The sequence below is a fragment of the Cucurbita pepo genome, chromosome LG18 (assembly GCF_002806865.2).
Source record: "Cucurbita pepo subsp. pepo cultivar mu-cu-16 chromosome LG18, ASM280686v2, whole genome shotgun sequence".
In the NCBI taxonomy this organism is placed as follows: Eukaryota; Viridiplantae; Streptophyta; class Magnoliopsida; order Cucurbitales; family Cucurbitaceae; genus Cucurbita; species Cucurbita pepo.
The window spans coordinates 7847171-7874718 of NC_036655.1; the positions used below are offsets into that span (position 1 = coordinate 7847171).

The 27548-nt window shown below is 38.2% G+C and overlaps 5 protein-coding genes across 10 annotated transcripts in view; 2 read left to right on the forward strand and 3 right to left on the reverse strand.

Annotated features, from left to right (window-relative positions):
• The first annotated feature begins 1915 nt into the window (after window positions 1-1915).
• Window positions 1916-5592, forward strand: LOC111779664. Of its 2 annotated transcripts, XM_023659768.1 has the most exons (7): window positions 1918-2762; window positions 2945-3031; window positions 3106-3321; window positions 3458-3622; window positions 3707-3760; window positions 3862-4008; window positions 5000-5592. In XM_023659768.1, the coding sequence occupies exons 1-7, from the start codon at window positions 2601-2603 to the stop codon at window positions 5375-5377; spliced, it is 1209 nt and encodes a 402-aa protein (XP_023515536.1). In that variant the 5' UTR covers window positions 1918-2600; the 3' UTR covers window positions 5378-5592. The 2 variants fall into 2 exon arrangements, with proteins under 2 accessions (XP_023515537.1, XP_023515536.1); XM_023659769.1 differs by lacking the exon at window positions 3458-3622 and having other exon boundaries at window positions 1916-2762.
• Window positions 5593-6157: 565 nt separating this feature from the next.
• Window positions 6158-11186, reverse strand: LOC111780426 (jmjC domain-containing protein 4). Of its 5 annotated transcripts, XM_023660830.1 has the most exons (10): window positions 10889-11186; window positions 10300-10470; window positions 9056-9218; window positions 8855-8972; window positions 8420-8492; window positions 8249-8329; window positions 7974-8030; window positions 7758-7869; window positions 6663-7340; window positions 6158-6473 (listed from the first exon to the last, which is right to left on the reverse strand). In XM_023660830.1, the coding sequence occupies exons 1-9, from the start codon at window positions 11099-11101 to the stop codon at window positions 6886-6888; spliced, it is 1443 nt and encodes a 480-aa protein (XP_023516598.1). In that variant the 5' UTR covers window positions 11102-11186; the 3' UTR covers window positions 6158-6473; window positions 6663-6885. The 5 variants fall into 5 exon arrangements, with proteins under 5 accessions (XP_023516598.1, XP_023516594.1, XP_023516595.1 ...); XM_023660826.1 differs by having other exon boundaries at window positions 8249-8492; XM_023660827.1 differs by having other exon boundaries at window positions 6158-6478; window positions 8249-8492.
• A 3639-nt stretch (window positions 11187-14825) lies between these two features.
• Window positions 14826-20234, reverse strand: LOC111780051 (LRR receptor-like serine/threonine-protein kinase). The gene is made up of 2 exons (XM_023660315.1): window positions 15897-20234; window positions 14826-15470 (listed from the first exon to the last, which is right to left on the reverse strand). The coding sequence occupies exons 1-2, from the start codon at window positions 18769-18771 to the stop codon at window positions 14947-14949; spliced, it is 3399 nt and encodes a 1132-aa protein (XP_023516083.1). The 5' UTR covers window positions 18772-20234; the 3' UTR covers window positions 14826-14946.
• A 2791-nt stretch (window positions 20235-23025) lies between these two features.
• On the forward strand, window positions 23026-25410 carry LOC111780055 (probable kinetochore protein SPC25). The gene is made up of 8 exons (XM_023660317.1): window positions 23026-23278; window positions 23528-23593; window positions 23720-23866; window positions 23963-24076; window positions 24171-24260; window positions 24331-24453; window positions 24626-24855; window positions 25029-25410. The coding sequence occupies exons 1-8, from the start codon at window positions 23110-23112 to the stop codon at window positions 25038-25040; spliced, it is 951 nt and encodes a 316-aa protein (XP_023516085.1). The 5' UTR covers window positions 23026-23109; the 3' UTR covers window positions 25041-25410.
• A 96-nt stretch (window positions 25411-25506) lies between these two features.
• The window catches only part of LOC111780052 (short-chain dehydrogenase TIC 32, chloroplastic-like), a 3313-nt gene continuing 1271 nt past the window's right edge, over window positions 25507-27548 (reverse strand). Inside the window, exons 4-8 of the mRNA XM_023660316.1 lie at window positions 26750-26903; window positions 26452-26530; window positions 26217-26304; window positions 26048-26094; window positions 25507-25932 (exon numbers count right to left, since the gene is read on the reverse strand). Coding sequence (XP_023516084.1) covers window positions 25750-25932; window positions 26048-26094; window positions 26217-26304; window positions 26452-26530; window positions 26750-26903 — 551 coding nt within the window. The 3' untranslated portion in view covers window positions 25507-25749. The remainder of the gene's footprint in view (window positions 25933-26047; window positions 26095-26216; window positions 26305-26451; window positions 26531-26749; window positions 26904-27548) is intronic.

The following is a 27548-nucleotide window of genomic DNA, read 5'->3' on the forward strand; positions in this document are numbered from 1 at the left end:
TAACGAAACATTTTAAAATTCAAATTATTAATTCTACTTTTCAAAATGGGTAAAATTGTGAAATACATTGGTTTTATTACTAAATTTCAAAGTATTAGATGGGTTAAATCTTGTGCTTTGACTATTAAATAATTTATTAAACAAAAATTAAATGGGCCTACTAATGGGCCTTCCACAGTTTATAAAATGGTGTCCAGAGGTACAAAATTTGATGGACATGGGCCAAATTGGGTCCACGCGTTTTTTGCAAGTCAGACACACGATCTGCAATTCCTTAAACCCAAAGGACCAAAATTAAATTTCAAATAAAAAAAAAATAATTATTTGAATTGATTTGATCGTTATTCAATAATAATAATAATAATAATAATAAAGTATTTGTATAATTAGCCTTTAAATTTTTATCATCTTTTTGAGTCCTAAAGTTTGGTCAGTTTCCTTTTTTTTCACTTCCTTCCTATGTTTTTATAAGGACACATAAAACGTTAAAATAATGTGAGAATTACTTTTTAAAAAGTCACTCGATGTCACTATGTTGTTAAAAAAATTCATCTACTCCCAATTTTTATTTATTGGTCTTCGTAATAAATAAGTGTCTAATTTATTTATTTATTTAAATAATTGTCTAAGAACGATGCTTGCTCTTTTCAATGTAATTTCTTTTTCTTTTGAAAATTTGGTTTCTATTTAAATAAAAGTTCAAATTATTGACTAGCTGTATATATTAATGGGCCCAGTTTTTTTTTTTTTTTTTTTTATATATACATGTATATCAAAGTTTCAAACTACAAAATCANTTAAACTTTCATTTTTTAAAAAAGAATATTTAAATTTCAATTTAATTAATTTTAGTTTTTAGATTTTGAATAAATGTGGCTGTTTTCACCTTTTTGTTATGTTTATATTACATTTATTCATTAATTTTGATATTACAATCCATGGATAAAAAATAAAAATAAAAAAGTAGAAATTACTTTTCAAAATCATTTTAAGTTCAGTAATTTTATTTCAGGCCTCATTTAAAATTATTTAATACACGTTGAATGATGTTTAATAATTATTCAAATGGAAGTCTAAATGAAGTAAAAATTATAAACTAAAATTATATTTAAACTGTTTTTAAATTTTGCATTAATTGAAAATCGATAAATATAAATAAAATAGATGGGCAGGCAGGGCACGGGCAGGGCAGCTCGGGGAACCAAAAAGGAAAGGGTAGGGCTGCAAAATCCTGCCATGTGCTGTAAATATTGAAATTTAAATTAAAAACCAATTCGAGAGTGAAATGAATCCGAGTCAGGCCCCTTTGATAAGTGCTTCCTTAAATTCAGATTTGTACCATTCTACTTAAAGAAATATAAATAAAACATTATTGATCAATGGACTGAAACGTGGAGAGAACAAAATATTTATTATAAGGGTATGAGTTCGCGTCAAATGGGACAATATTTGGTAGCTATGAATTTGAGTGGATGCAAATGGTATCAAAGACTAACGATGATACGCAACAGGCTAAAACAGACACGCAACAGGCTAAAACAGACACTATCTATTAGTCGTAGGCTATTACAAATGGCATCAGAGCCAGACTTTGAGCAATGTGGTGTATTGACAATAGGCTAAAGCTGACCGGTTATAAGAGAATGCAAAATTTGAGTAGTGATAGATGGTAGGCGGTTGCAAATGGTATGAGAGCTAGACCGCGATGTTATTCATATATATTATTTCTCCAAAAGACGGTGATAGATGGGCTCTGAGCCGTTGAAAATGATATCAAAGTCCGACACCCGGCACTCAGTTGGGTGCCAACTAGGTAAATTGCATAAATGTTTGTGTGAGAGAGAAGAGAGAGAAAATTCCTAGAAAAAAAAGAAAAAGAAAAGAAAGGAAAAGGGAGTGTACTGAGAGAGGAGGCAGTTTTGCAGGTGAAATAATAGAACATTTAAAAAGGATTCAGGCGGAGTTTGTCTGGTTGATTCCCGCCTCTGTTTCCACCATTCCCAGAATTCTGTAAAAGCAAGGTCACAATCAAAACCCAAACCCACCTCAATTTCATCCATCTTCTTCACACAAACACAGTTCATCAAATCAAATGCCCATTTCTACTTCTCTCTCTTCTTTCTCTCTCATCCCTGCAATAAAGAAAAAAAGAAAAAGAAACCGTATCTTTTTTTTAGTTTCTCGAGTCTTTTGACCAGTTTCCTGTTCATAAACAGACAACCCACACCCATCTGGGTCCTTCCTTTTTCTCTACTCTCCAATTTCTATGTCTGTCAGAAAAGCGCCATTAACGAAGCCAAGATGCTCTTCAAACCCAGAAAAGCTATATATTAATACAAAGTTGAAAATGGCGGATTCGTGTAAAAAAACAATTCATGGGTTTTTGTTCCTGAAGAGAATGGTTCGTTCTGTTTTGTAAGGACATGCAGAGAATTCGAAGCAGAGGAGGAAGAAGCCAAGTGTTAAGTTAAGAAGCTCTCTGGATTTGTTGCCCTAATACGACAACCCCAATACGTACAAACGCACGTATTCTTCTACCAAAACGACACCCCAAATCATTCCCTTAAACTGGCCGTTTTCCATCCCCTTTCTTCCTCTCAATGTTATTAGCGGCTTTTGTTGCTTTATTTCTCATCGCTTCGACCTCCGCGCCGCCCATTGCGGCGGAGAGTTTCATACCCACCGCCGAAGAGTACCAGAAACTTACCCGCATTAAAGCGTACTTGAAGAACATCAATAAACCCCCCGTCAAGACAATTCAGGCATATTTCCCTCCCCCCCTCCGTTCGGCTGTTTTTTTTTTTTTTTTTTTTTTTTTTTTTTTTTTTTTTTTTTTTTTTTTTTTTTTNTTTTTTTTTTTTTTTTTTTTTTTTTTTTTTTTTTTTTTTTTTTATATAATGAATCTTTGAGAATTTGGGGTTTGCTGATCCTTCTTCGTTTTCAGAGCCCAGATGGGGATTTAATTGATTGCGTGCTCTCTCATCTTCAACCTGCTTTTGATCACAATAAGCTCAAAGGGCAACTCCCATTGGTAACCTAATTTCTCTGTAATTTTACTTTATTGTAAGCAAAATCGAATATGAGAAATTATATTTCAATTTCCAGGATCCCCCAGAAAGGCCAAAGGGTTTCAACTCCTCCGCCGGCTCTGTTGCAGAGAGCTACCAGCTATGGCGGCAGACCGGTGAATCATGCCCTAAAGGAACCGTTCCCATTAGAAGAACTACAGAACAAGACATTTTAAGAGCAAGCTCTGTTCAAAGATTTGGAAGAAAGCCAATAAAATCTGTCAGAAGGGACTCATCAGACAGCGGCCATGAGGTTAGTAATTTCCTCTTCTTCTTCTTGTTCTTCAAATTCCTTCCGCTTAAGCATTAATGCAATGAGATTGATTTGGTTGTCTGTTGCTTGATCTGGGAATCAATACAAACTAAGAAAATGGCCAAATTTCTTACAGCATGCTGTAGTGTTTGTTAATGGAGAACAATATTACGGGGCAAAAGCCAACATAAATGTTTGGGCACCCCATGTGAGTGATCAATATGAGTTCAGCTTATCTCAAATCTGGGTTATTTCTGGATCATTCAATAATGATTTGAACACCATTGAAGCTGGTTGGCAGGCATGTTTTTCTTTGTTTTTCTCTTAATTTGCATCTGTTTGTGCTGAAACTTCCTGAAAATTTTGTTTATGGTGGTTTGATCAGGTTAGTCCTGAGTTATATGGAGATAATTACCCTAGATTCTTCACATATTGGACGGTCAGTTCAAATTTACAGTACATGTTTCAAAAGATTCAGGGGAAAACGAAAGAGAAATCTTGTTTTTTCTGAACTTGTTTCTCTTTTCTTGTGTTCTTCAGACAGACGCATACCAAGCAACAGGGTGCTACAACTTACTGTGTTCTGGGTTTGTTCAAACTAATAACAAGATTGCCATAGGAGCTGCCATATCTCCAAGATCTTATTACAATGGCAGACAATTTGATGTGGGTTTAATGATTTGGAAGGTGAGCTTTCTTCAATATCCAATGAAATCCACCCCCCACCCCTAGAAAAGAGAAAAAGATGGAATCAATGGAGAATTAACTATATGGGTTGATTTAACTAGAGGTGATTTTGACAGTAAACAATGTGAAACAACGAGAGGTTTTGAAATCGGAACCTCTACTTGAAACCACTGCCTTCCTTCCATAATAATATGTTAATGTCCATTTTTAGTATAATCTCTCGTGGTTTTGCTTTTTGTGAAGGTCTCGTTGATAGTGTTATTTACTTATAAACCCATAATCTTTGCAAGAGCCTAAGCCCTAGATATGGTCCTCTTTGAGTTTTTTTTTTCGAACTTTCCCTCAAGGTTATAAATGGTATCAAAGCCAGATATCGGGCAATGTGCCAGTGAGTAGGCTGAGCCCCGAAGGAGGTAGACACGAGGCAATGTGCCAGCAAAGACGCTGGGTTCCAAAAGGGGGTGGATTGTGAGATCCTATTTCGGTTGAGGAGAATACGAAACATTCTTTATAAGAGTGTGAAAATCTCTTCATAGCAAATGCGTTTTAAAAATTTTGAAAGAGAGCCCGGAAGAGAAAAACCCAAAAAGAATAATATCGGTAGGTTTAGATTGTTACAAATCTTCTTCTTAATTAGCCAAGGTAAGACCATCATCTTAATAATCGAGTTAGGTTGAAGCTGACAGCTCACATAAAACCTTAAAAGTTTCCACTCTTACACTCCCTCCCCACCCCCATAAACAAAAACATTTTTGTAACCTTAATCATTTCAAAAGCAAGAATTTGTCTGCCATTGATAGGACTCCCACGTGGTTTCCTTTCTTCTTCTTTAGCAAATATTTCTATACCCCTTCTGATGGTTTGACGACCAGTGACTTACTTTCACTCACCATAAGTTTCTCTCAGTCTTATATGCCTAGATGAGAGTTAGCATATACGCACCTCGACTAATCTCATGAAAGTCAACTATACGGATTGATTGTCGATGCAGGATCCGAGGCACGGAAACTGGTGGCTGGAAATTGGGCAGGGACTGTTAGTAGGGTACTGGCCAGCATTTTTGTTCAGTCACTTGGGAAGCCATGCCAGCATGATCCAATTTGGAGGAGAAATAGTGAACACAAGATCAACAGGGTTACACACATCAACACAAATGGGAAGTGGGCATTTTGCAGAAGAAGGCTATGGAAAAGCTTCTTATTTCAGAAATCTGCAAATAATTGATTGGGACAACAGCTTGCTTCCTGTCTCGAACCTTCATCTCTTGGCCGATCATCCGAATTGCTATGACATAAGACAAGGAAAAAACAAGCTTTGGGGCACTTATTTTTACTATGGAGGCCCTGGTAGAAATGTACACTGTCCATGACCACATCAAAATGGCATAGATTTTTTCTTTTTCTTTTTTATTTTTGGGGATTTTATTTCTTACCCACTCTCTCTATAGGCATTTAGAATGATTTGGTTTGCTTTCATTATTATAATTATATAAATATCTTTGGGTTTCTTCCTTCCTATGTGGACCCATTTTGGGATATTGTAAAATTTTGGAGATAATAGGATATGGGCTCCAATTCTCTTTGATTTCTAAACAAATATAAAAGACAAATCTTACAAACGAAAGGAACACAAAAGCTGAACATAATAATCCAAAACACTTTAACAAAATGATGCACGGACAGACGTTCATAGTGGTATAATATTGTTTGCTTTAAGCATAAGTTCTAATGACTTTCTAACCAAACATCGATGGATTGACAAAGATTCACGCAAAAAAAATTGATTAAAGTGGCTCGTAATGTCATACATCACTAAGGTTTGTTTAAAGAAATCCTTCCTGGAATCAGTTTTGAAGGTCCCATACTTTATGGATTTGCATGTGGGGAGCAATAAAGAAGCATACTTCCATTGCTCTTTTAAAAGTCTCTATCTTTAAATGAACCATACAGAATATCTGCAGCGAGTGAGTGAGTGAATATATCAAATGGAGTGTATGAAAAGTCAACCAAACAATAATTAATGGCAGTGGTCAATGACATTCAAACTTTATTATTTATTATTATTTTTCTAAATTCATTTTCACCCTTTTCATCACGTTAGAATACACGACCACAATAATCAAATAGAAAAACGACGATTGAAACACAACTAGGAAAAGGGAGAGCTTGCAAATGAGTTTTAGTTCAAAAAAGTTGGTATAGCAACCGTTTGAACAATTGCAGAGTGGAAGATCAAACCCATTACATGCTTTAGATACTCGTCCATCTCATGAGACAAACAAATAACAGAAATCTCGCATCACAAACTAATTAAATAGTTCCAAAGATTTGTTTAGAACAGATTATTGGATAAAAAACAAGAGATGAGAGGGAGTGATGAACCAGTGAGTGAGGGGAAGAGTGAAATGGACGCCACAGCTTGGTGCCGCCAACTTTAACCACAGGCGCTCATCTTTGTGTGGTGGCCTGAACTGAAAAAGCATACAATAATACAGTTTACTTTACCAACAAAAGCAAAGGAAACAACACTTTTATGGGACAGTTCAGGAAAAAAAAAAAAAGCAAAGGCCCATAAAAGATGGTGATCTTTTGTGGGTGCACCCACAATTTGATCCACCATGGGGTCGCTTTCAAATCATACCACAGACTGCTAACCTCTGTTTCCCTCCTTTTCTTTGAATCACTGCAACGATCCAATCATGAGAGAGAAAGAGAATCTGAAAGCAAAGATTTGTCACTTCAATGCCAGGAGGACTAGCACTAGTGAGATTCATCATTTATTCTGATTTCTTATTTCTACAATGCCTTGTAAATGAACCACACTGTTCTACCAACAACGAGCTTGGATATCAGCTGTGCATGTATGACATGAGAACTATCATTCTGGTGCTTCTGATTTTGCGCGTTCTGTTGAGACCGTGTCGATAAATGTGACAAGATCTTGGGGGGATGAAACACCATCACAGAAGTTTTGAATGATAGTCGAAGATCTAGAATCGTGTGTGTCGATTGTCTTCGTGCAAAGGCGAGAAATCTGTTGTTTATGTATGGACCCACAAGTTTGAACTAAAGAGTAACAGAGGTTAGAAAACTTGGGATCTTTGTGTGTTTCTCCTAGATCCAACACGAATCCTTGGTCTCCTGAAAAACATTCCAGGGATTTCATTTTCAAGACAATGTTCTTTATTGAAGCAAGATTGTGAGCCAACTGTTGAACCATTGGAGATAAGCTCCCAGCAACATTTTCGGTGTCTCTAGCTAGATTGTCTAATACCACCAAATTGGCAAGAGCAAAGCGTGCTAAGAAGATGAAGAAGTCATAGAAGTTCATGCCTGAAAGGAAAGAAAAAAGTTGTAAGAATTAACTAGTAATAGAATATCATTGGTATTGTGTAACAACCCAAGCCCTATTGTCCGCTTTGGCCCATTATGTATCGACGTCAGCCTCACGGTTTTTAAAACACGTCTGCTAGAGAGAGGTTTCCACACCCTTATACGGAATGCTTCGTTCCCCTCTCCAATCGATGTGGGATCTCACAATCCATCCCCTTGGGGGGCCAGTGAGACACTGGCACATTGCCCGACGTCTGAATCTGATACTATTCCTCAACCCTAATAATGAGAAAACAGGAGTTCTTAAGATCTTGCTCCCTAGTGACACTCTGGTCTCAACATGCTGGGTAAAGATTCGAAAGTATATATTAAGAAGATAACGTATTCATGAGTAAAATTATTGAAGCTAATCGCTACCTGTGTTCGCTGCGAGGTTGCGCTGACAGAGACCTTCAAAGTCATCACATATATCTCTAATGTCTTCTATGTACTCCTTAGCTTCATTGTAATCCCGTGCCATCAAGTCCAGCTGAAAGAATGGAATTCAGAGCAGGAAACATGCCAGTTGAATCAGAATATTGTTCATCCTGTTGTCAACAAAGATTGTGTATTGCCCATAATAACAAGCCTTACCACCCAACAGAGGTTGTAGGAGTTAAACCAATTGTGGTTTATTGATACAGTGTCTTCCTGCAAAGAAACAAACACATCAAAAGATAGAACGGTTCCTGGTCGGACAAACTACGATGAATGAACCTTAAAGTTCAACACCGGTCGAGAAATATTAATCGGAAGTTGAGAATGAAAAGGACAATTTAAGCTAATCATAAAATAATGACCCCTAAAACAATGAAATATACAAATCATTTGCACCACAAGGGCATAAGAGAAATAAGGAAGTATAATACCAGATTATGAACCTGATGATACCAGCCACTTGGCACAAATATAATTTCATTCTGTTCTTGAGTGCACTCCAACCAGGTAGCCTGCATAATGATAAACACATGAACATGCAAAAAGCTGATATATTCAAGCCATAGAAGGAGAAGAGGTTGCACACCTGGAATCATATTTACCTTCTTAAAACCAGGAAACAAATTTTCACTTATATTATCATCAAAGATATTATATATGCAGGCCTTCATATTCCTGTTTGAAGATACAAACAAAAAGTTAAGAAACAATGACAAAGCCCAAAGATCGAGGGGAGGAGGGAGGGGGATTTCGAAGGTCACGGTCGTATGAACATATGCATACCAAAACAATTCTCGTGGACGAAGACAAAACAGTCAACTCATAGGTTTGTTTCAGCTTAGAATTTTAGCATCTTTTCCATCACTTTCCTCTTCTCAATCTTAAGTACTAATGTAATGGAAAGAATTAGTTCCTCAAATCCACAAGTCCCTCAGAACAGAAATTGGCGACTACTTACGAAATTAGAACAAGATCGTCATGTACATATTGAACCATCAGTTAACGGTAAAGCGCAAAAAACAGAACTATGTCCATGCCTGTCGAATACAAGATGAGACTGAGAAGGAGGCAAAAGAAACCATTGTTTCTTTCCACAAACATTTGCTGACCAGCTGTATGACCTGAAAACGTCCGCATGAAGTGGAGTCCAAGAACCTGATGAAGAACCATGTAAAAGTTTTGATGAGGCTGAACATTTAAAAAAAAAAAAAGTGCAACGATTTTGTATGATGCTATACCTTTTGCTCCCATGTAAACAAAACGATAGTCGGAGCAACTTATTTCATCCTTCTCTTGGTAAGAGTCGGGATCCCTGTGCATACGGTAACTGTCGAGGTATAGATTGAGCCAGTCATCACAAACAAAGTGTGGAGTTGAATATGCTGCATAATTTGGGTATTCCTGAGAATCAGATCAACAAGGATAGAAAGGCATGTGAGACAACATACCTAGCTTTTCGCTAATCAACTAAGCCCATAATTTGACACAGTCATACAGGCAAAAGTCTATTGCCAGCATGTTCCAAACAATAATAATGTAAGATGATTATGTAAAGATTAATCGAACATGGAAATTTAAGAAAATTACATTATAAGTGTGAGATCCCACATTAGTTGGAGAGAGGAACGAAGCATTTCTTAAAAGGATGTGGAAACCTCTCCCTAACAAATGCATTTAAAACCGCGAGGCTAACGGCGATACGTAACGGGTCAAAGCGGACAATATTTGCTAGCAGTGGGCTTGGGCGGTTACAATAATTCAATGACAGTCTAGCGTATTCATAGGACATCTCGAGAAACCATACCAAAATGTTTCCATCATTTGTCAATATACCCTTTAATTGTTTTCCTCAGTTGAAAACTATGGATATTCCTAAGCTTTTCATAGTTGAGATTCAAAGTCAAGCTTGAGATGAACTACATTCCAATCCACTCGTCAACAAGAATGGTAAATCTATCCTAAGAACTGCACCTGCTAATAAAACATGCTTAAACTAAGGCATACAAGGCAACGTCACACGGGCTCAGAAGAGCCACGTCGGTCTTGCATGTGTTCCAACCAACCATTTTACCTAGTAATTCGACACTAGGAGTACGACTTATGTGAGATCCCACACTAAGGCATACAAGGCAACGTCACACGGGCTCAGAAGAGCCACGTCGGTCTTGCATGTGTTCCAACCAACCATTTTACCTAGTAATTCGACACTAGGAGTACGACTTATGTGAGATCCCACATCAGGTGGAGAGGGGAACGAAACATTCCTTATAAGGGTGTGAAAACCTCTCCCTAGGAGACGCGTTTTAAAAACCTTGAGAGAAAGCCCAAAGAGAACAATATTTGCTAACGTTGGGTTTGGGCTCTTACAACTTACTTAGGCCTCAAATTTGTTGTTCGTTATAGGCATATATATCCATTAGATCCGACACGGAAAGTAAATAAAATGAATGATAAGTAGAGGATAAGTGATTCCTGCTTACACCTTCACAAAATGCCAGTCCTTCAAGTATAGTACAGACTTGTCGATATCTCCATTGTTCGAAGTAACGCCACGCTCCTGTACAGCCTCCTTGCACCATTGATCAATGAACTCTGAAACAGACATTTCTACTCTCTTCTGATCTGTGAATTCTCTAGTATTGCAATCTGCAACCTACAAATGGCAAATGATCATCTAACCTTATAAAAATTGGAACAAAGACTTGAAACTCATTCTTTCTTTCTTTCTATCACTAGATGAGATGGCCCAATCACACAAGTAATGCAAAATGTTCAAGCCGAGTTCCTCCGGGATTGAGCCAGAAAGGCAACGGTCAAAGGAAACGCTAAAACTAAACATTCACCAACTTCCAAAAGATATCACAATCGGTGCATACTACTAAGTCATTAATCTTTAAGCAACGAGGAGATATGCATCCTTCTTCATGCTGTTTGAGTTGCAAGAGCAAGACTCGCCTTATTCCACTGAATAAAATCTCCGGATATACCAAGAATTTGAATCGCAATGCATCATGATGAAATGAAACGAGACAAAAAAGAACAGATATGAAAATTGAGCATAAATTTAGTACCTGAACCTTGGATTTCCCGAAATGCGTGGAAAAGAACCGTAGATTTGGCTGCCCATTCTCGTCGACCCAATCGCTGCAAGCCTTCCAATCATCCATAAGACCTGTCAAAACCACAGGTTGGTTCTTCTCCATGTATCGTTCCACAAATTCCTCATAACTCAATTCATTTCCATTTACTTTGTCTATTCTTCCACTAGTTTCGATCGCCATCATTTACTTTGCTGAAATTGTTGTCTTTCAGGACCACGGCGGTCCTGAAAGCAAGCCAGAAGAACAAAGCTCGATCACCACCAGTAGCCGCCATGCTTTCATCTTTCTCAAGCAATGAAATTGGGCTGGTTTAAGTTGGGCCAGGCCCAGATTCACTGGCGGATAGTCGGATCCAAGCAGCAAATTAACCCCAATTTGTCAACCTGTAAAATGGCGCCTACATCACCGATTACGTTGCTTCCTTGGCAACCCGCCATTAGTTTCAAAGAATCGTTTGGAAACGACGTTTGTATACGAGCTATCTGGATTATCCGTCTTCTTTACAACAGCATGGCCTTTTTTTTTTTCATTTCTTCATATCTTCCTTCCGCAGGTCACCGATGATCTGAAAACTTGCAGAAACATTTGTGGTGTTCAAACCATAAAACGATGAAACGATGACAGACCCAATAGGCTTATCTGCTTCGGATAAGGGCCATTCTTCTTCATCGGACCTGTAAGTTATCGTTTATTATCTTGATTGTTCTTGTTCAGGCGAGTTATTAGCTGTGAATTTTCCTGGGTTTCAAATGACAAGATACGTTGATGCATATTTTAGTGGTATCTACTTAAAAGTTAGACAAGAGAAGAGTTGGTGCTAAGCTTGTTTCAAGAGCTGTTTTCTTGGAAATTTTTGTTACTCTGCAATTCTTTTTACCACTTATGAGATAGACGGGTTTGAAGTGTATATTTGTGATATCTCACGTTGGAGAATGAAGTCATGAGTGACAGGCACTATCTTATAGCTGTATAAGTATCTTATACAGTGTGCTTTGACTATTAAAAATAGTATCATAGTCAAACACCGAGTATTGTGCGAGCGAGAATGCTGGCCCTAAAGAGGTAGATTGTGAGATCTCACATTGGTTGGATTAGGGAACGAAACCTTCTTTATAAGAGCGTGGAATCGGTAGACACCCACAACTCTTCCATTGGTGTAAAATCTAGAAAAGGGATATTGCTATATGGGCATGCTCGATCTGGAAAGACTCCTATAGCAAGAGCTGTTGCTAATGACACAAGTGCATTCTTCTTTGTCATCAATGGGCCGGAAATAATGTCCAAGTTAGGTGGTGAGAGTGAAAGCAATCTGAGAAAGGCATTTGTGGAAGCTTAAAAGAATGGCCCCTCAATTATATTTATGGATGAGCCAGATTCTACTGCTCCAATGAGGGAGACAACACACGAGAAGTGGAAAGACATATCGTCTTCCAACCGATGTAGGATCTCACAATCCACCCCTCTTGAGACCCAACGTCCTCTCTGGTACACTGCCCGATGTTTAGCTCTAATACCATTTATAACAGTCCAAGCCCACCGCTAGTAAATATTATCCGTTTTAGCCCATCATGTATCGCCGTTAACCTCACGATTTTCAGATGCATATGATAAGTAGAGGTTTTTACACCCTTATAAGGGATGCTTCGTTCCCCTCTCCAATCGATGGAAGATCTCACAAAAAGTTTCATGAGATGGTGTATTGATGGGATGGACAATGTTGAAATAGAGCTCCAGAGGCTTGTGCCCTGTTAGTTATAATCTTCAGCTTTTGGTGCATCTAATTTCTCAGATTTGTCGTGTTTTTTCCCCTCTTTAAAGGTGTTCTTTTTTCTGGGTCCCCTGGCTGTTGCAAAACGCTACTTGCTTACTCAATTGCCAATGAATGCTATGCCAACTTTATAAGTCTGAAAGGACCTGCGTTGCTGACATTGTGGTTTGGTGAAAGTGAGGCAAATGTGAGAGAGATACTTGATAAGGCTCGTCAGTCACCTCCTTCTGTACTATTCTATAGCAACTCAGGTCTTAACATATATTTGCCTAACCCATCATTTCTTATCAGACTCAGAGGTTATACGATAAATCTTAAAACGAAGCCTTCTTTATAGTGGTGTGGAAACCTCTCTCTAGAATACGCGTTTTAAAAATCGTGAGACTGATGGCGATAGCTAAAACAGACAATATATGCTAGCGGTGGGCTTGAGCGGTTATAAAGACCGTGTTTATAATTGGGGCAACAAACAGGCCAGACATTATAGACCCCACGCTGCTTAGGACTGGACGTCTGCACCGATTAATATAACATCAAAGTTTTCAAAGCATGTCTGTGAGAGAGCTCTTGGGTCACGCATCCATCACTGAAATATGTCAGCGTGCTTGCAAATATAGCATTAGAGAAAATATTGAGAAGGTACTTCTAAAAGAACTCTTTTCTTTTGAAAACTTCATACTGTTCATCTCTCTGACTCTAACCATTGCTGCTTAGCCAACTGCAGACCACTCACCCATTTCCTGTTTTCAGCTGATAAGGCCAAAGCTGAAAATAGAAAGACAGCTGAAGAAACTATAATCTAATCTAAATTTAGGGTCTTCAAGAAACACTGCATTTCTTTCATGGAAAAACCAGAACTCTTCAGTGACAAGCTTAGTGTTAAAGGTCCTCGTGAAATGGGAAGCCATGTTCATCCACTGTGGCTGCCTCAAGCCCCTTTTTTTTTTTTTGAAGGTGCGTCTTTTCACTACCATGAAAACTGAAACCAACGTACTTCCCTTAAAAGTTCGCATTTACACTAACTTCTTCAACTCGTTGCAGCTTTCTTTCTTTAGGCTGTGCTGGTTTGAGCTCTCCTTTTCTTTCTAAAGCAATGTCATGATTCTTTTTTAGTTAGTATATATTGTCTGCTTTGATTCGATACGCAACGGGAGAGGTTTTCCCACCTATAAGGAATGTCCTTGTCTGACTCTGATACCCTTTGTAATAGCCCAAGTCCACCGCTAGTAGATATTGCGTATCGGACCAAAACGGACAATATCTACTAACGGTAGACTTGAGCTATTGCAAATGGTATTAGAGCCAGCAAGGATATTCTTTATAAGGGTGTGGAAACTTCTCCCTAGTAGACGCGTTTTAAAAATCGTGAGACAAAATGGATAATATTTGTTGGTAGTAGGCTTGGACTGTTATGTTCGCACATTTAAATCTGAAATTTTTCAACCCAGGTGGATGTTATTAGTTCTTCGTTACTTTTGTGGAACTTTATGTATTTACTTTGATTCGTAACTTGTGTGTTTTATTCATAGGATGAATATTAGGATCTTCAAAGGAAGAAAAAGGAATGCCGATGAAGTCTCGGAGATAAGAGGCAACACGTTTTGAGGAGTCGGTGTGAAGTATATATTTTTTTAGTTCAACAATAAACGATCGTGTGGATTCAAACTTTTAACTTATTGATCTCTCGACTCGAGCTACCGAGGTATGGAAGTATGTTAGAAGGAAGGAATGAAGGAGAAGGATGTACTTCAAATAATCCAATCATTGGCCATTTCCTAGTGGTTTAGTACCACACATTTTCCCTTTCACATTTTATTATTCCCTTTCACACTCACTCCACAGTTCACAAGCACAGATCAATGAAGAACCTTCCAACGTGCACACGCCCACTCACATTTCACTTCGCTCCTTTTCCAAAACGACGCCACTTTAATCAATTATTCACTTATAATTCCACGTACCGCCCAACCAAACTGAATATTATTATTATTATTATTTTTTTTTTTCTCCAATAAACCTTGAATTATATTATTTGTAAGAAACCAAATGGCCTTTGTTAATTCACATTTATCAGACGGCAATAGAAAAGACCAATAATAATGAATTTATAAAAAAATATATATTAATATTATATTTTCCTTTTTTTTCTCCATTCAAGAAGTGGTCTAAAAGCTAAATCCTTTACAATACCCTATCTACTTATCCCAAAGATACATTAATCTTAATCTTAATTTTTTTTAATAATAAATTATAGCAAATATCATTGTTCACGCGGCGTATACGTGCTTGATGAGGACAATGACACATACGAGCAACGTGATGACTCCTGAAGAGGCAACGTGAAAAGCAAATGACTCGCACGAGCTGTAGAAGAGGATGAAAATGATGTTGTTTCCAAACTTGTTGCGTTGCTATTGTTTCGTGGCGGCTTGTCGACAGCCTCTGCTACGTTTGCCAAGTGATCTTGTTGGATCTCCCGTAAAAGAGCTGCCACGTCTTTCATTGTCGGTCTTTCTTCAGAACGGTCGCTAGTGCAAAGTAGGGAAATTCCTAATGTTTGGAGGATCTCTTGGATTTGTGGGTCGGGTCGACCTTGGAGTTTGGGATCCATGATCAAAATTGGATCTTTCTTCTTCTTTAAATGATCTCTCACCCATTGAATCACGTGTTGGCCCTCTGCAAATGATGAGTCTGCGGGTCTTTTACCTGTAATTAACTCCAACAAAACGACGCCGTAGCTATACACATCGCTCTTTTCGGTGATCCTTAACATGCATCCGTACTCTGCGAAAAAAAATTATAATATTAAAGAAACAAATTTAAAAAAAAAATCATTTTTCTAAGTACTTTTTAAAATTCTAACTAAATTCTAAAATTGAAAAGTGCAAATTTCCAAAGGAAATGACATGAAAATCTTTGCAACCTCTCACTGGTCACAATCATCCTGCCCCATTTTATTCTTATCCTCCAATTTACACCCATTATTATCCTCCTACTGTCTATATTAATTTATTTTTTTATATATAAAAAATACGTACGCAAATTACGATTATAAGAAATATGAACGGAAAATTAAAATTTTAAAAATTATAAGAAATTTAATTAAGTATTTTTTAAAAATAAGTTATAAGATGGAAAAAAGGTAAATTACCAAAATATACCATAGTAATTTTTGTTCATTATTACTGTAATAATTAGTTTAGACCTTACCGGGTGCAAAGTAGCCGTAAGAACCAGCGAACTGGGGGTTCGTGGAAGACGAACCGCTTGGACCATCTTCAACCAAGCGGGCGAGCCCAAAGTCCGCCAAACACGCCTCGTAGCGATCCCCCAACAGAATGTTGTGAGCCTTCACGTCCCGGTGCAAAATTGCCGGCACGCAGTCGTGGTGCAAATAAGCCAAACCCTCCGCCACTCCCAATGCTATCTTGAATCTACTCTCCCAGTCCAACCCCACGCGCCCATTCCCCTCGTGTAGCAACTCGCCCAAATTCCCGTTCGGCAAGTAGTCGTAGAACAGTAACTTCGTCCTCCGATTCGCCCCCCACCCTAGCAATCGGACGATGTTCCGATGCCGGATTCTCGCCAGTGTTGCGATTTCGGATGAAAACGCTGCCGCCGAGAACTTATCTGATGATCGGAATCGCTTCACGGCGATTATTAGACCTGATGAGATGCAGACTCTGTACACAACGCCGGTCTTGCCGCGGCCGATGACGTTGGCCGGCGTTAAGCAGTTGATTACGTCGGAGATTGAAAGATCAAGCTTCTGGTATAATGTCACTTCCCAGCCTGAGCCAAGCTCCAGGTCGCTATCAAAGGCGGCGTCTGAATCTTCACCGCGGGACCCATTGAAGCATCCTCGACACGAATGTCTATCTTTGAGAATGATATATACTGCCGCTAGTAGCAGTGCGCACGCCGTGCACAGTAACACCACCATGGCCACTCGAGCCGCTAACGTGTGGTGACCGCCGCCGGTGTGGTTATCGGCGTAACATTTTTCGCCGGCGAAGCACAAGTCCGGATTCCCTGAGAGGACGCTTAGAGGGAGCTGCGTGAAGAATGACGTCTCTGGCACACGCCCTGAGAAATTGTTGTGTGATACATTGAGGACTACGAGATTTTTCAGGTCTGCGAGAATGTGGAGGTCGCCTGAGAGTTGGTTGTAAGAGAGGTCCAATGACCCTAGCTTGTCTAAATTTGCAAACTCCGGGGGAATCTCGCCGGTTAGATGGTTTAAGCTCAGATTGAGACCAATTTCTAGCGAAGGAATCTTCCCTAAGCTCGGAGGAACATTTCCAGAGAGCTGATTGCAACTTAAATCCAGTAACTGAAGTTTCAAGCAGGAACCGATTTCAGTCGGTACAGGCCCCGAGAAGTGGTTGTTTGAGAGAATTAGTTTCGTGAGCGAGTTGAAAGCTCCAAAACTCGGATTCGGCGTCCCTTCGATTTGATTATTTGAGAGATCAACATACTGAAGAGAAGAAAGCTGGTTGAATTCTTCTGGAAGAGATTTTGTTAGAGAGTTCGAATGCAAATCGAGGAATGTCAAATTTCTACAGCCGGAGATCTCCGGAGGCAACGCTCCAGTGAGGCGATTGTTTCCAAGGTCGAGGAAAATCAAGTTCTTCAAATTCCCAATCTCCGGCGGAATTTCTCCTGTGAGCTTGTTGTCATTCGCTCGTAACCGAAACAGAGACGAACAGTTACCAATCGCCGGCGATATCACACCAGAGAGGTTGTTGGAGAGGAGGAGAAGCTTGGAAAGCTTTTTCAACTCGAAAATTCCAGTCGGAATCGAACCTGTCAAGGCGTTCAATGATAAATCCAAAGCCTCGAGGTTGCCACAATTGGAAATGGTGGGTGGAATACTCCCCTCGAGCTTGTTTTGCCACAAGAACAGCAATGTCAGATTGGTGAGATTTCCCAATTCAGAAGGGATCGTACCAGTGAGCTGGTTATTATCAAGCTCGATATGAGTGATTCTCGAACAGCTTCCAATCTCCTTCGGAATCTCACCGGATAATTGATTTGAACTCAGTTGCAATTCTTGGAGCAATGTCAAGTTCCCAAACGTTGAAGGAATGCTTCCTGTCAAGGAATTAATTGAAATGTCGATGACCAATAATTGGTTACACTTACTTAGCTCCACCGGTATAACGCCGACCAAATTGTTCTGCCATACTAGCAAACTCTGGAGATTTTGTAACCTTCCTAACGTGCTCGGGATCGAGCCGGAGAGCGAGTTCTCATAGAGATAAACGTTCTGGAGCTCAGTGCAGTCGCCAAGTTCATGAGGAATCTGGCCGGAGAGTAGCGTAGTATAGATTGCCAATGTTTGAAGCTTCTTGAGGCGGCCAAGACTGGATGGAAGGAACCCCGAGATGCTTGTTTCAGCTAGACCAAGAATCTCCAAACTGCTGCAGTTACCAATTTCTTCCGGCACAGAACCAAGTAAGTTCTTGTTCCCTCCAGCTCTAATCACTTCAAGCTGCTTCAAATTTCCTATACTAATGGGAATTTCACCACTTAACTGATTGTCATACAGAATCAGCTCCTTCAAGTTCGTGAGATTCCCGATCCCTGCAGGTATTGATCCTTCGAGATGATTCGAATTGAGGTCAAGCTGTTCGAGATCTAGCAAGGCACATATTTCACTTGGGATTTCTCCAGTTAAGCCATTGTCACTAAGTTCCAAGGTCCGGAGCTGGCTAAGAACACCGATCTCTTTAGGAATGGAACCGGTGAGGTTCACACCAGACAAGACGAGCCTGTTCAACGACGAGAGCGAAGAGAAATTCGAAGGAAGTTCACCAGGTAATTCCACGTCCCTCAGTACTACTTCCACTACTTCTCTGTTTGTGTTGCAAGTGATTCCAAACCACCCACATGGAGTTTGGTTGTTAGGGTCCCAATTACGTAGAGCCTGGTTTGATCCATTGAAACTCAGCTTCCAAGTGAGTAGAGCTTGACCCTGTTCGTTAATGGCGGAAGTTGGGAGAGGGAAGAGGTAGAAGACTGAAAAACAGAGGATTAGGATTAGGATAGATGAGGAGGGGAGGGTCCATGAATTTACAGGCATTACAACTAAACTACAAACTCCAATGAGAGAAACAGAAAAGTGGGTTTGAGCCTAGGGAGTGCCAAAAACAAGAGGAGCCAAATCATGTCTTGCGGTCTACGATGTCTTAAATTAGGTCCTCTCTATAAACAATTTGAAATGCCTTAAATCCTGGGATCCAAGAACAACAGCTAGGCCATGATGGTGGTGCAGGGGGAGATGGAATTTTTGGTTGGCGTTTGCTTTGCATTTTTATATTGATAAAGGGGAGAGGTGGGAGGAGGGTGGCGGAAAGCTGTATTTTAATTGGAACAACTTCAAGAAAGAGAGAAGGATAGAAAGAGCTTTTCAGTTTTCACCAACTGAGTTCTTGGGGCGAATGGGATGAATTAAAGGCCAGATATCCAAAAGAACATTAGGGGTTTTTAGTGACCTGCATTTTGCTTTCAGGCCAGCCAGATGGCCTTAAACCATCGTGGCCCAACTTTATATGATAACGTTGTTTGTTTGTTGCTACCCCTTCCGCTGCTTTCCAAAAATCTGTATGATTATATATACCTTTTCTTCACGTTTTTAACCTTAATAAGGCTGCTTTCTTTTGGGGGTTGTTTTTTTCAATAAAGATTTAATGCAATTATGTTTCTGTGCCGTTTTTATTTTTCTCAATTTTTTTTTTATATATAATCTCTCTTCCAAAATAAACGGTTTACATTGGTATTGCGTGGCCCTTAGTTTTCCATCATCAAACTCCACCCCTAGTAGATGTTTTGGATATTTCTAGGCTTCTCCTCAACGTTTTTAAAATTCGTCTGTTCGGGAGAGACTTCCACACTTTTATAAGGAATGCTTTGTTCCCTCTCCAACGAATGTGGGACCTCACAATCCACCTCCCTCGGTGTCCAAACACACTAACCGTTCCCTCTCCAACCAATGTGAGACCTCACAATCCACCCCCTTTGGGACCCAAACAAACTATTCAGTGTATACCATTTGTAACAACCCAAGCTCCCTTGGGGCCCAAACACACTATCCAATGTCTGGTTCCGATACCATTTGTAACAACTCAAGCTCACTTGGAGAGATATTGTCGTTTTTGGATTTTTTTAGATTTCCCTTCAAGATTTTTAAAATGAGTATGTTTCTTTCTCATTTCCAACTGAGGTAGGATCTCACACAAATATATCCTATTGGCTACAACCTCCTCCTCAAGATACAAACAAAGAAATCAATTCCAACTCCTTCATTACCATTGGAAATTAAAATATATATGTATATAAATATTGGCCTAACTTTATCCTGTTTAGTTTGGCAATACCATAAACAGTGATGAACAGATTTGAAGCCTGAACCATCCACATGGCATAACCCTAAATTTAAGATTTATGAACAGATCTGGGGAGGAAGGGCAGAGGTTTGGATCTAAAAATAATATATAATAGGATAAAAGATTCGAATGCCTGTGGATCTGCTGCATAACCCTGTTTTTATATTACTTTTTTTTTTTTTTTTTTTTTTTTTTTTTTTTTTTTTTTTTTTTTTTTTTTTTTTTTTTTTTTTTNTTTTTTTTTTTTTTTTTTTGCGACCAAATGATGAAGTGAAAATTCCCTACTGGTAGAAAATTTGAAGGAAGTCATGTGATCTTCGGATTAAATAAAGAAGAGGCCAATCCAATCCAATCCAAAATTTAGAATCACAATTTGGATTTTGGGTTTTATTATAGAAGGAAGTCACTCAGTGTCTGTGCCTATCTCGTGATCATGATGTGGATTCATGTTATTTTAATCACTGTATTTAAATTTTGTGTTTGTTTCCTTCTCCATCAAGGAGATGGTAGTGATTTTAATATCCATTAAAGCTTGATTTAGGACAGCCTTTTTGGTGAATATAATCAAAGTCATCTTTCTCTCTCTCTCTCTCTTCTTTTGTATTATTCTTTACTGTCATTTCTTCATTTTTGAAAAGGGTAGCAAGGCCTTGAATTGATGTGGAATAATGTGATTAATTATGATGAGTTCAAAGGTAAAGGTTGTTGTACCTTTATTTTTTGAGTTATAAAGTCATTTGTATCTGGGAAATGCATGCATGTGTTATACTATACTATACTACATTTCTTTCATATCCCTATCTGAGATTTGGGTAATTCTGGTGTTAGGACAATGGTCTTGTCAATCTAATTCCTTAGCTCTACTTGCATCTATGTAAAGTAAACATGGGCTGTCTCAATAATTGTAAATTTTATGAGCCAATTTCAAATTTTCCATTATTGTTTTTGTGACGCAACTAATTTCATTTGGAACCATCTATCTAGAACTCTCCTCCAATTATACAAAATTTGATGCCTGCTTCATAATTAGTTAAGATTCTGCTTCCTGCTTCCTACTTCCTACTTCCTACTGTACAAAGGTCAGTTTGACGTACATTAACTCGACTTAGTAACAGTTCAAACTCATTGTTAGCAAATATTCATTTCTTTGGACTTCTGAAGAGCTCAAGCTCACTACGGGCAGATATTGTCCTATTTGAATTTTTTGTTCCTTTTGAGTTTGGAGCTTTCTACGAGCGCACCGCTAATAGATATTGTCCTATTTGTGTTTTTTGTTCTCTTTGGGCTGTCCCTTTCGAGCTTACTCTCAAGGTCTTTTAAAAAACATCTACTAGGAAGAGATTACCACATTCTTATAGCTTCGTTCTCATCTTCAACTGATGTGGAATTTCATAGGTAGATTTAAGTTAGTTTTTAAATAGACTTTTCTAACTAAAATATTATTAATACATAAAATTGTGTTCAATTTGTGATAAGTGGGATGAGATATTCACTTTTGATCGAATTTTGTTTTTTTAGTTCTATAATTGTACGAAGTTACATTATCGACATTTGAAATTTAGTGTCTTTATTTATTGAAGTAGGCTCGAATTGTCAAGAACTCAAGAACTATTAGGATGAGATATTCACTTTCCAATGTTTATAAAAGTACTCCTAAAGAATTTTTTTAGTTCAATAGGTACGAAGGAGATTGCACTAACAACATTTAAGATTGTAATTGATGTCTCTATCTATTGAGTTAGGCTTGATTTGTCCCGGACTTGAGAACTTAATAGATTGCTATGTAAAACGTTAATATAGAAGTGATAGATTTTAATTCCAATTTTACCCACTTTTTTTATTAATTCACCATATGAAAACTTTGATATTTAAAGAATTCATATATCATCTGTAATGATAAATATAAGGCTACAAACGAGAAGATGAAAAAGAATATAGTATTGAACAAGAAGAAGTGGGTTTATTGATAGCCTTAAGATGGCCTCCATTATATGAATGCCTTGTGGCAGCTGCTAGAAAATCAAACAGTTCACAGCATAAATGAGCTTTTTCTTTTTCCCTTTCTGCGTGGATGTCCCATTTTAGCTCCACAACATACCCTATATATCGGGAAAATGTCCCTTACTAGGTTGATGTGGGAGGCTTTATTACTCTTCCCACCTACCACTATTTTGTCACATAATCAAATGCTTCTTTCATATGATCATTCCATTCTCTTTACACTGCTTTTGAGCTTTTTTTTTTTTTAAGATGAATTTGGTTTTGAGTACGTACACTTTTCTTCTTTCCGCTCTCGAATGGAGCGTTTTTTTTTTCTTTTTTAATTACCATATCAATTGAACTTTTTGATTTCGTGTTATCTCTTTTAGACCAAATTGTGACTTTTCCTTGTATTATTATCATTGGTCGTTGAATGACGAGTTAAGCCAGGAGCCTATCTAAAAACTTCATTAACCACGTAAATTTGAAGTGCCAAAAAAAAAAATCAAACTAAATTAAGCCTCTTAGTCACAGATCTAGTATCCAAATCGATTTTAATCATTATCTCTCGAATCGACGTCGAATGCGACCAAATAGGTAAAGAGAATAATTAAGTGGTTTACGAGTGGCGTTAAAAAAGGTTAAAAAGGGAAATGAATTCTACATCTATCCATTTTTTTTACCTTTTTACAATTTAACTCAGTTTAACTCATGTATCTAGTAAAGATTTTAGCCTTGTGTGGCCATGATTTGAGGAGCGGATCCGTGTAGGGTCACTCTCAAGTTCCATTAGGCTTCAAATCTTGACTACTACTCAGTAAATGGGTCTTGAGAGACCCTAGTTGGGCTGTTTGGGCTCAGAAAATGAAAATGGGCCAGATACAATTTGGGCTCAAAATCGGTGTTGCCTTGTGAGCCACCGACGGCCCAACGTGACTCATTACCAACCGTCGTCGTCGTCGTCGTCCGTCGATGTTCTCCAGGAAAGAATTTGAACTTTGAAGCAAATTTGGCGGGCGAACGAGTGTCAAGCAACTTCTTTGCTCTGTAAAAGAATGGAGAACAAGGCTGAAGATTCTGTTTGTGAGAGGATGGAGTCACTTCGAATTGTTCGTGAAAAGGAAATTGCAGTTCAGCAACAAAAAATGGAGTCCTTCGCGGATTCATTTCGCAAATCTCTGGAATCGATCACTGCACGGTCCCGAGAAAATGCCCGAAGCCAAGGTGAGCCATCTATTCTCTTCAAATTATTCGGGAAAGAAGTGGATGCGATACCGTTATATTGTGGCGAGTTCAATAATGTAATCGGTACTAGAATTGTTTGTGAAGTCACCGATAGGGTTTTGAGATTGGTAGCGTACAAGACTCAAAAATGAATGTAATTCTAGGGGACTGAGTAGGTTTAGGTTCAGGAGTGGCCAAGTTTACTTCGAAATTTCTTGTTTCATCTTTGATTGATTTTTGAATTTTCAGGAAAACTGGGGGAACTAAAAGCGAGGCTGAGGGAGGCGGAAGATGAACTGGTTAAAGCTCTTGCAGGTATGAGCTACGATTATGCTAATTTCCTCTAACGCTGCATGAGTAGAATACACTATTTCGTTGAATCGACTGAGGCTGCATGCTAATTATAAGGCTTATTTCCATTATAATTGCGTGTTTTTGTAGTCAAGACTCGTAAAGAGGCTAAACGCCTCGCACTCACGGACTCCCTTGCAACTTCAAAATCTAGAATTGAAGAGCTCAGAAACAATTTACAAGACTGCAAAGCAAGGAGGGATGAATATTCAACAACTATATCTCGGCAATCCTTAGGTAAAAATTTATTTACGACGACTGCTCACTCTTAAATCTGTTCTTGCTAGCCCTTAAAAACTGATTACTTTTCCTCCTTTCCAATGCCATCAAAAGCTTTATCTCCATATGAACACAAGGAACCCCAAGAGAGTGATTGTAGAAATGAAATTCAAGAGGCTATTTCTTGGTACAATAGAGTTCTTGATTTCCATATTGAAGGAGGGCATGGTATGATAATTTGAGTTAGTTGTTTTTTAATAACCTTTATATTTTTTGTGAATTCTTGAGATTAATTTCTCGACAACTTCTCTCGGGTTTTCAGGGGTAAAGTTCTCTTTCAAGAAAATCAATGTAGACGATCCTGATAAAGAATATTCTTTTACCATCCGTCATGGAAATGATACTTATACGTGTAAGTTATGTGCTCTTAATGTATGTTGATTTTTCATGTTCTTGATCTTCTGACAACCTTACTTTTTCAGTGTTAGATTGTAACCCATCCTTGCAAGGTATTGAAGAGTTGATACATGAATTAAATAATACAAATGGGTTATTCAAGTTTGTCAGGATCATGAGACGGAGGTTCCAGGAGGCTGCTGCCGAAGGTGTGCGCTGAATTTTGAACTTTTTGCTTGAAAGTGTGTTATTCATTGCACAAAAAACTCATTGGTACTTAATAGACATACTACCTGAAGCACCATGTTTTGTTCTTCTTGCAGTTTGTTAGATTGAACTTGTTCTGCATTAATAGTTTGTTATATTTTTGTTATTCAACAGGAGTTGGGGCCCAAGCATTGTCTCTGCATCAAGGCTCAACGATAATCTCCATGTCAGCTCCAGGTTTGACATCATCATTGGACAGAAGTGAATCTTCAACTGAAGAAATCGATAACCAGGTTCAACTCGAGGAAACTGACAAACCTTCTAAGAAAACTTCATCCGGAAAGAAACCAGCTATCCAATCCCTTGGATCTGCATTTTCTCTGCGTCGAACTCCTCGTTTCAAGGTATATTCAATTTAATGTTTGGGGTCTGGTGCTTATGATTTAAGATTCTATGGTATATGATATTAAGAGAATACTGTAACATCTATGCATTACAAGTTTGATTTTTTGTTTTATGCAAATTTCAAAATGTTATGCAAAAGAGAATTTCTAATGAAATGAATCACGTTTGGCAGGTCAAGAAATAAGGCTCGATTGATGAGCTTAACCTTTTGCTTCCATGACACAAAGTATTATGGGGTCCTGATTTCAACTTTTGCCAGAACTTCTCTGACTACTGTGAAGGCTCCATATCTGAAAATTAAAGTTGAAGGAGTAATCACATGACCTGTTGTATGTTTTTTGTATCTAATTAGTTTTTATGTGCATTATTTTACACGATGTTATGATTTGATGTAATGCGTAGAGTGATTTTCCCGGAAGTACCCCGAGTGCTAGTACTTTGTATCCATCTGATTCACATGCAGACTTTTCATGATCATTGAACTTAAATGTAAGATTGTGCATTAGATAATTAAATAATTATGAAAGCTTAAAAGGTGCTAGTTCACTTCTCTATGGACTCGAGTTGGTTTATAAGGATTTGAGTCACGTTTTCTGTCAGTAGGTTCTCTTTCATAACTTCTTTTTCAATCGTTTTCTGCTAAGTTGCTCTTATTGCAGAGACTTTCCTTGTAAGAAAGCAAAATATTTTACACTCGCTATTGATATTATTGCACTTTAGTGTGAGTTGAGTAATACATTATTTGAACAGGGCTGAAGGGTGAGGACTTTCTAGCCCCTGTATCTTTCAGGTATTCCTTAAATTGATTTCCTATCTATAGAACTGTGAAATGACAAGCCTATGTACATCTCGTCTAACCTGGATTTTTTTTACAAATGTTGAATAATATTTGATTAAGTGGAAAGTTTGCTTAGTTGTTTATTGATTAAGTTGCGAGTTCGAGTCCAAAGCTTTTGTGCTTCTAACTCGTCATTGGCCAGGGATGAGCAGTTTGTCTCGTTACAATCTGCGTAAAATTTTCCACTCTTTCCTTCTGTTTGCGAACTCAGTGCTACATAGCATGTTGTTGATGCTCCCTGCATAGCCATTTATGTATTTTGTGAGTTAAATCAATCATGAATGGTGTTTTTTTTTGTTCTTTTTGTGGGGAAGAGGGGAGTAGATTTATTTATTGCTTCTGCTTAATCACACCTGACTTGTAGTTTTTAGCAACTTTGATGCCATAAAAAACAAAGAATCTGCACAGAAAAGTTTGAGAAGTCAGGTTCTGTCCTGCTTGTGTTGAAGGATGAACTTTACATGATTCATATGCATAAGAACCAAGTATCAGCGAAGTTGCAGGTAGTAATATGGTCCATACCTGTGATAAAGCCCTTGTGAGCTCTTATGATAGCAGTTTTTACAATGCCTGGATGTACTGCATTTATGGTCACTCTGGCATTTCTTCCCTGCCATCCCACAAACAAAGAACTCGGGTGAGTCATTCAAACCTCTTCCATTTCTCATTTGAACTGTTAGCTAGGTAGCTGGGAATAATATTGTTGAGGGCTCTTCTATTTAAGAGAAGAATGCCGAATGCTACTAGAAGAACCTACCTGAAGCTGTCTTGACACTTCCTTGGCATGCAAAATATTGGCCAGTTTTGACTGTGCATAGGCACGAGTCCCATTGTAACTGCAAATAAAACACAATACATAAATGGTCAGGAATTACGACCTTTATAATCGTATGATATTGTCCACTTTTGAGCATAAACTCGTAGCTTAACTTTTGATTTTCCCAAAAATACTCATATCTATGAAAATGTATTTAGTTATAAATCCACCATTATCTGCTTAATTAGTCAATATGCGACTCGCTCCTAACAATTCTCAATATAAATGAGGCCCGTACTTGTTTGGGTTGAGCATTTGACCAAAGCTTAAACCATCTTTCTTCACCCAGCCATGCACCACCGAAGAGACGTTGATAATCCTTCCTTCAATGCCCGTCTTGGCCGCTGTTTCTATCATTTTCTCTAACAGGGTCTCCGTCAGAAAATAATGTCCTGCCACCAAAAAAAAAAAAATTATAATTAAATAATAATAAATTAACATAGTAGAAGCTCAAGAATTTGAATTCCATCATTTCTTTTTTCATTTTACGTTAATAAATATTTCACATTCACGTGGGGAAGATGCTTTCCAAAAAGTTTGAAGCATCTACCAAGCTTGTTAAAAGTTGTCGATCTCATTTATGATTATAAAGTTTTTACACCAAATAATTTAGTTAAATTATAATTTTTAAGTTTATGTGTATTTGGTCAATAAATTTTTTAAAAAATAGTCTAATATGTCTTTAAATTTTTAAAAATTCATTGATAAAATAGAAAATGTTTAAAAGAAACTTTAGGTTAAATTACAATTTAACCTAAAATTTCATTTAAAGTGCAGAAACCCAGGGAGACCAAGGGAGACGGGTGGAGCGGGTTGGTGGATCGGGTGGGCAGGTGGAGGGGCCCCGGGTTGCACTTGTCTCTACACTCATTTGTGTTTGGTGCATATTTTCTCAAGTCGGGCCCCACCGCCAGATACGCCACCATACATTGTTGCCCTCCTAAATATATCGTTTTACACCTGGTCGGTTTGTCTTCTTCCTTTTTTCTCCCCTCCTCCGGCGAGAAAAAAAAAAAAAAAAAAAAAAAAAAAAAAAA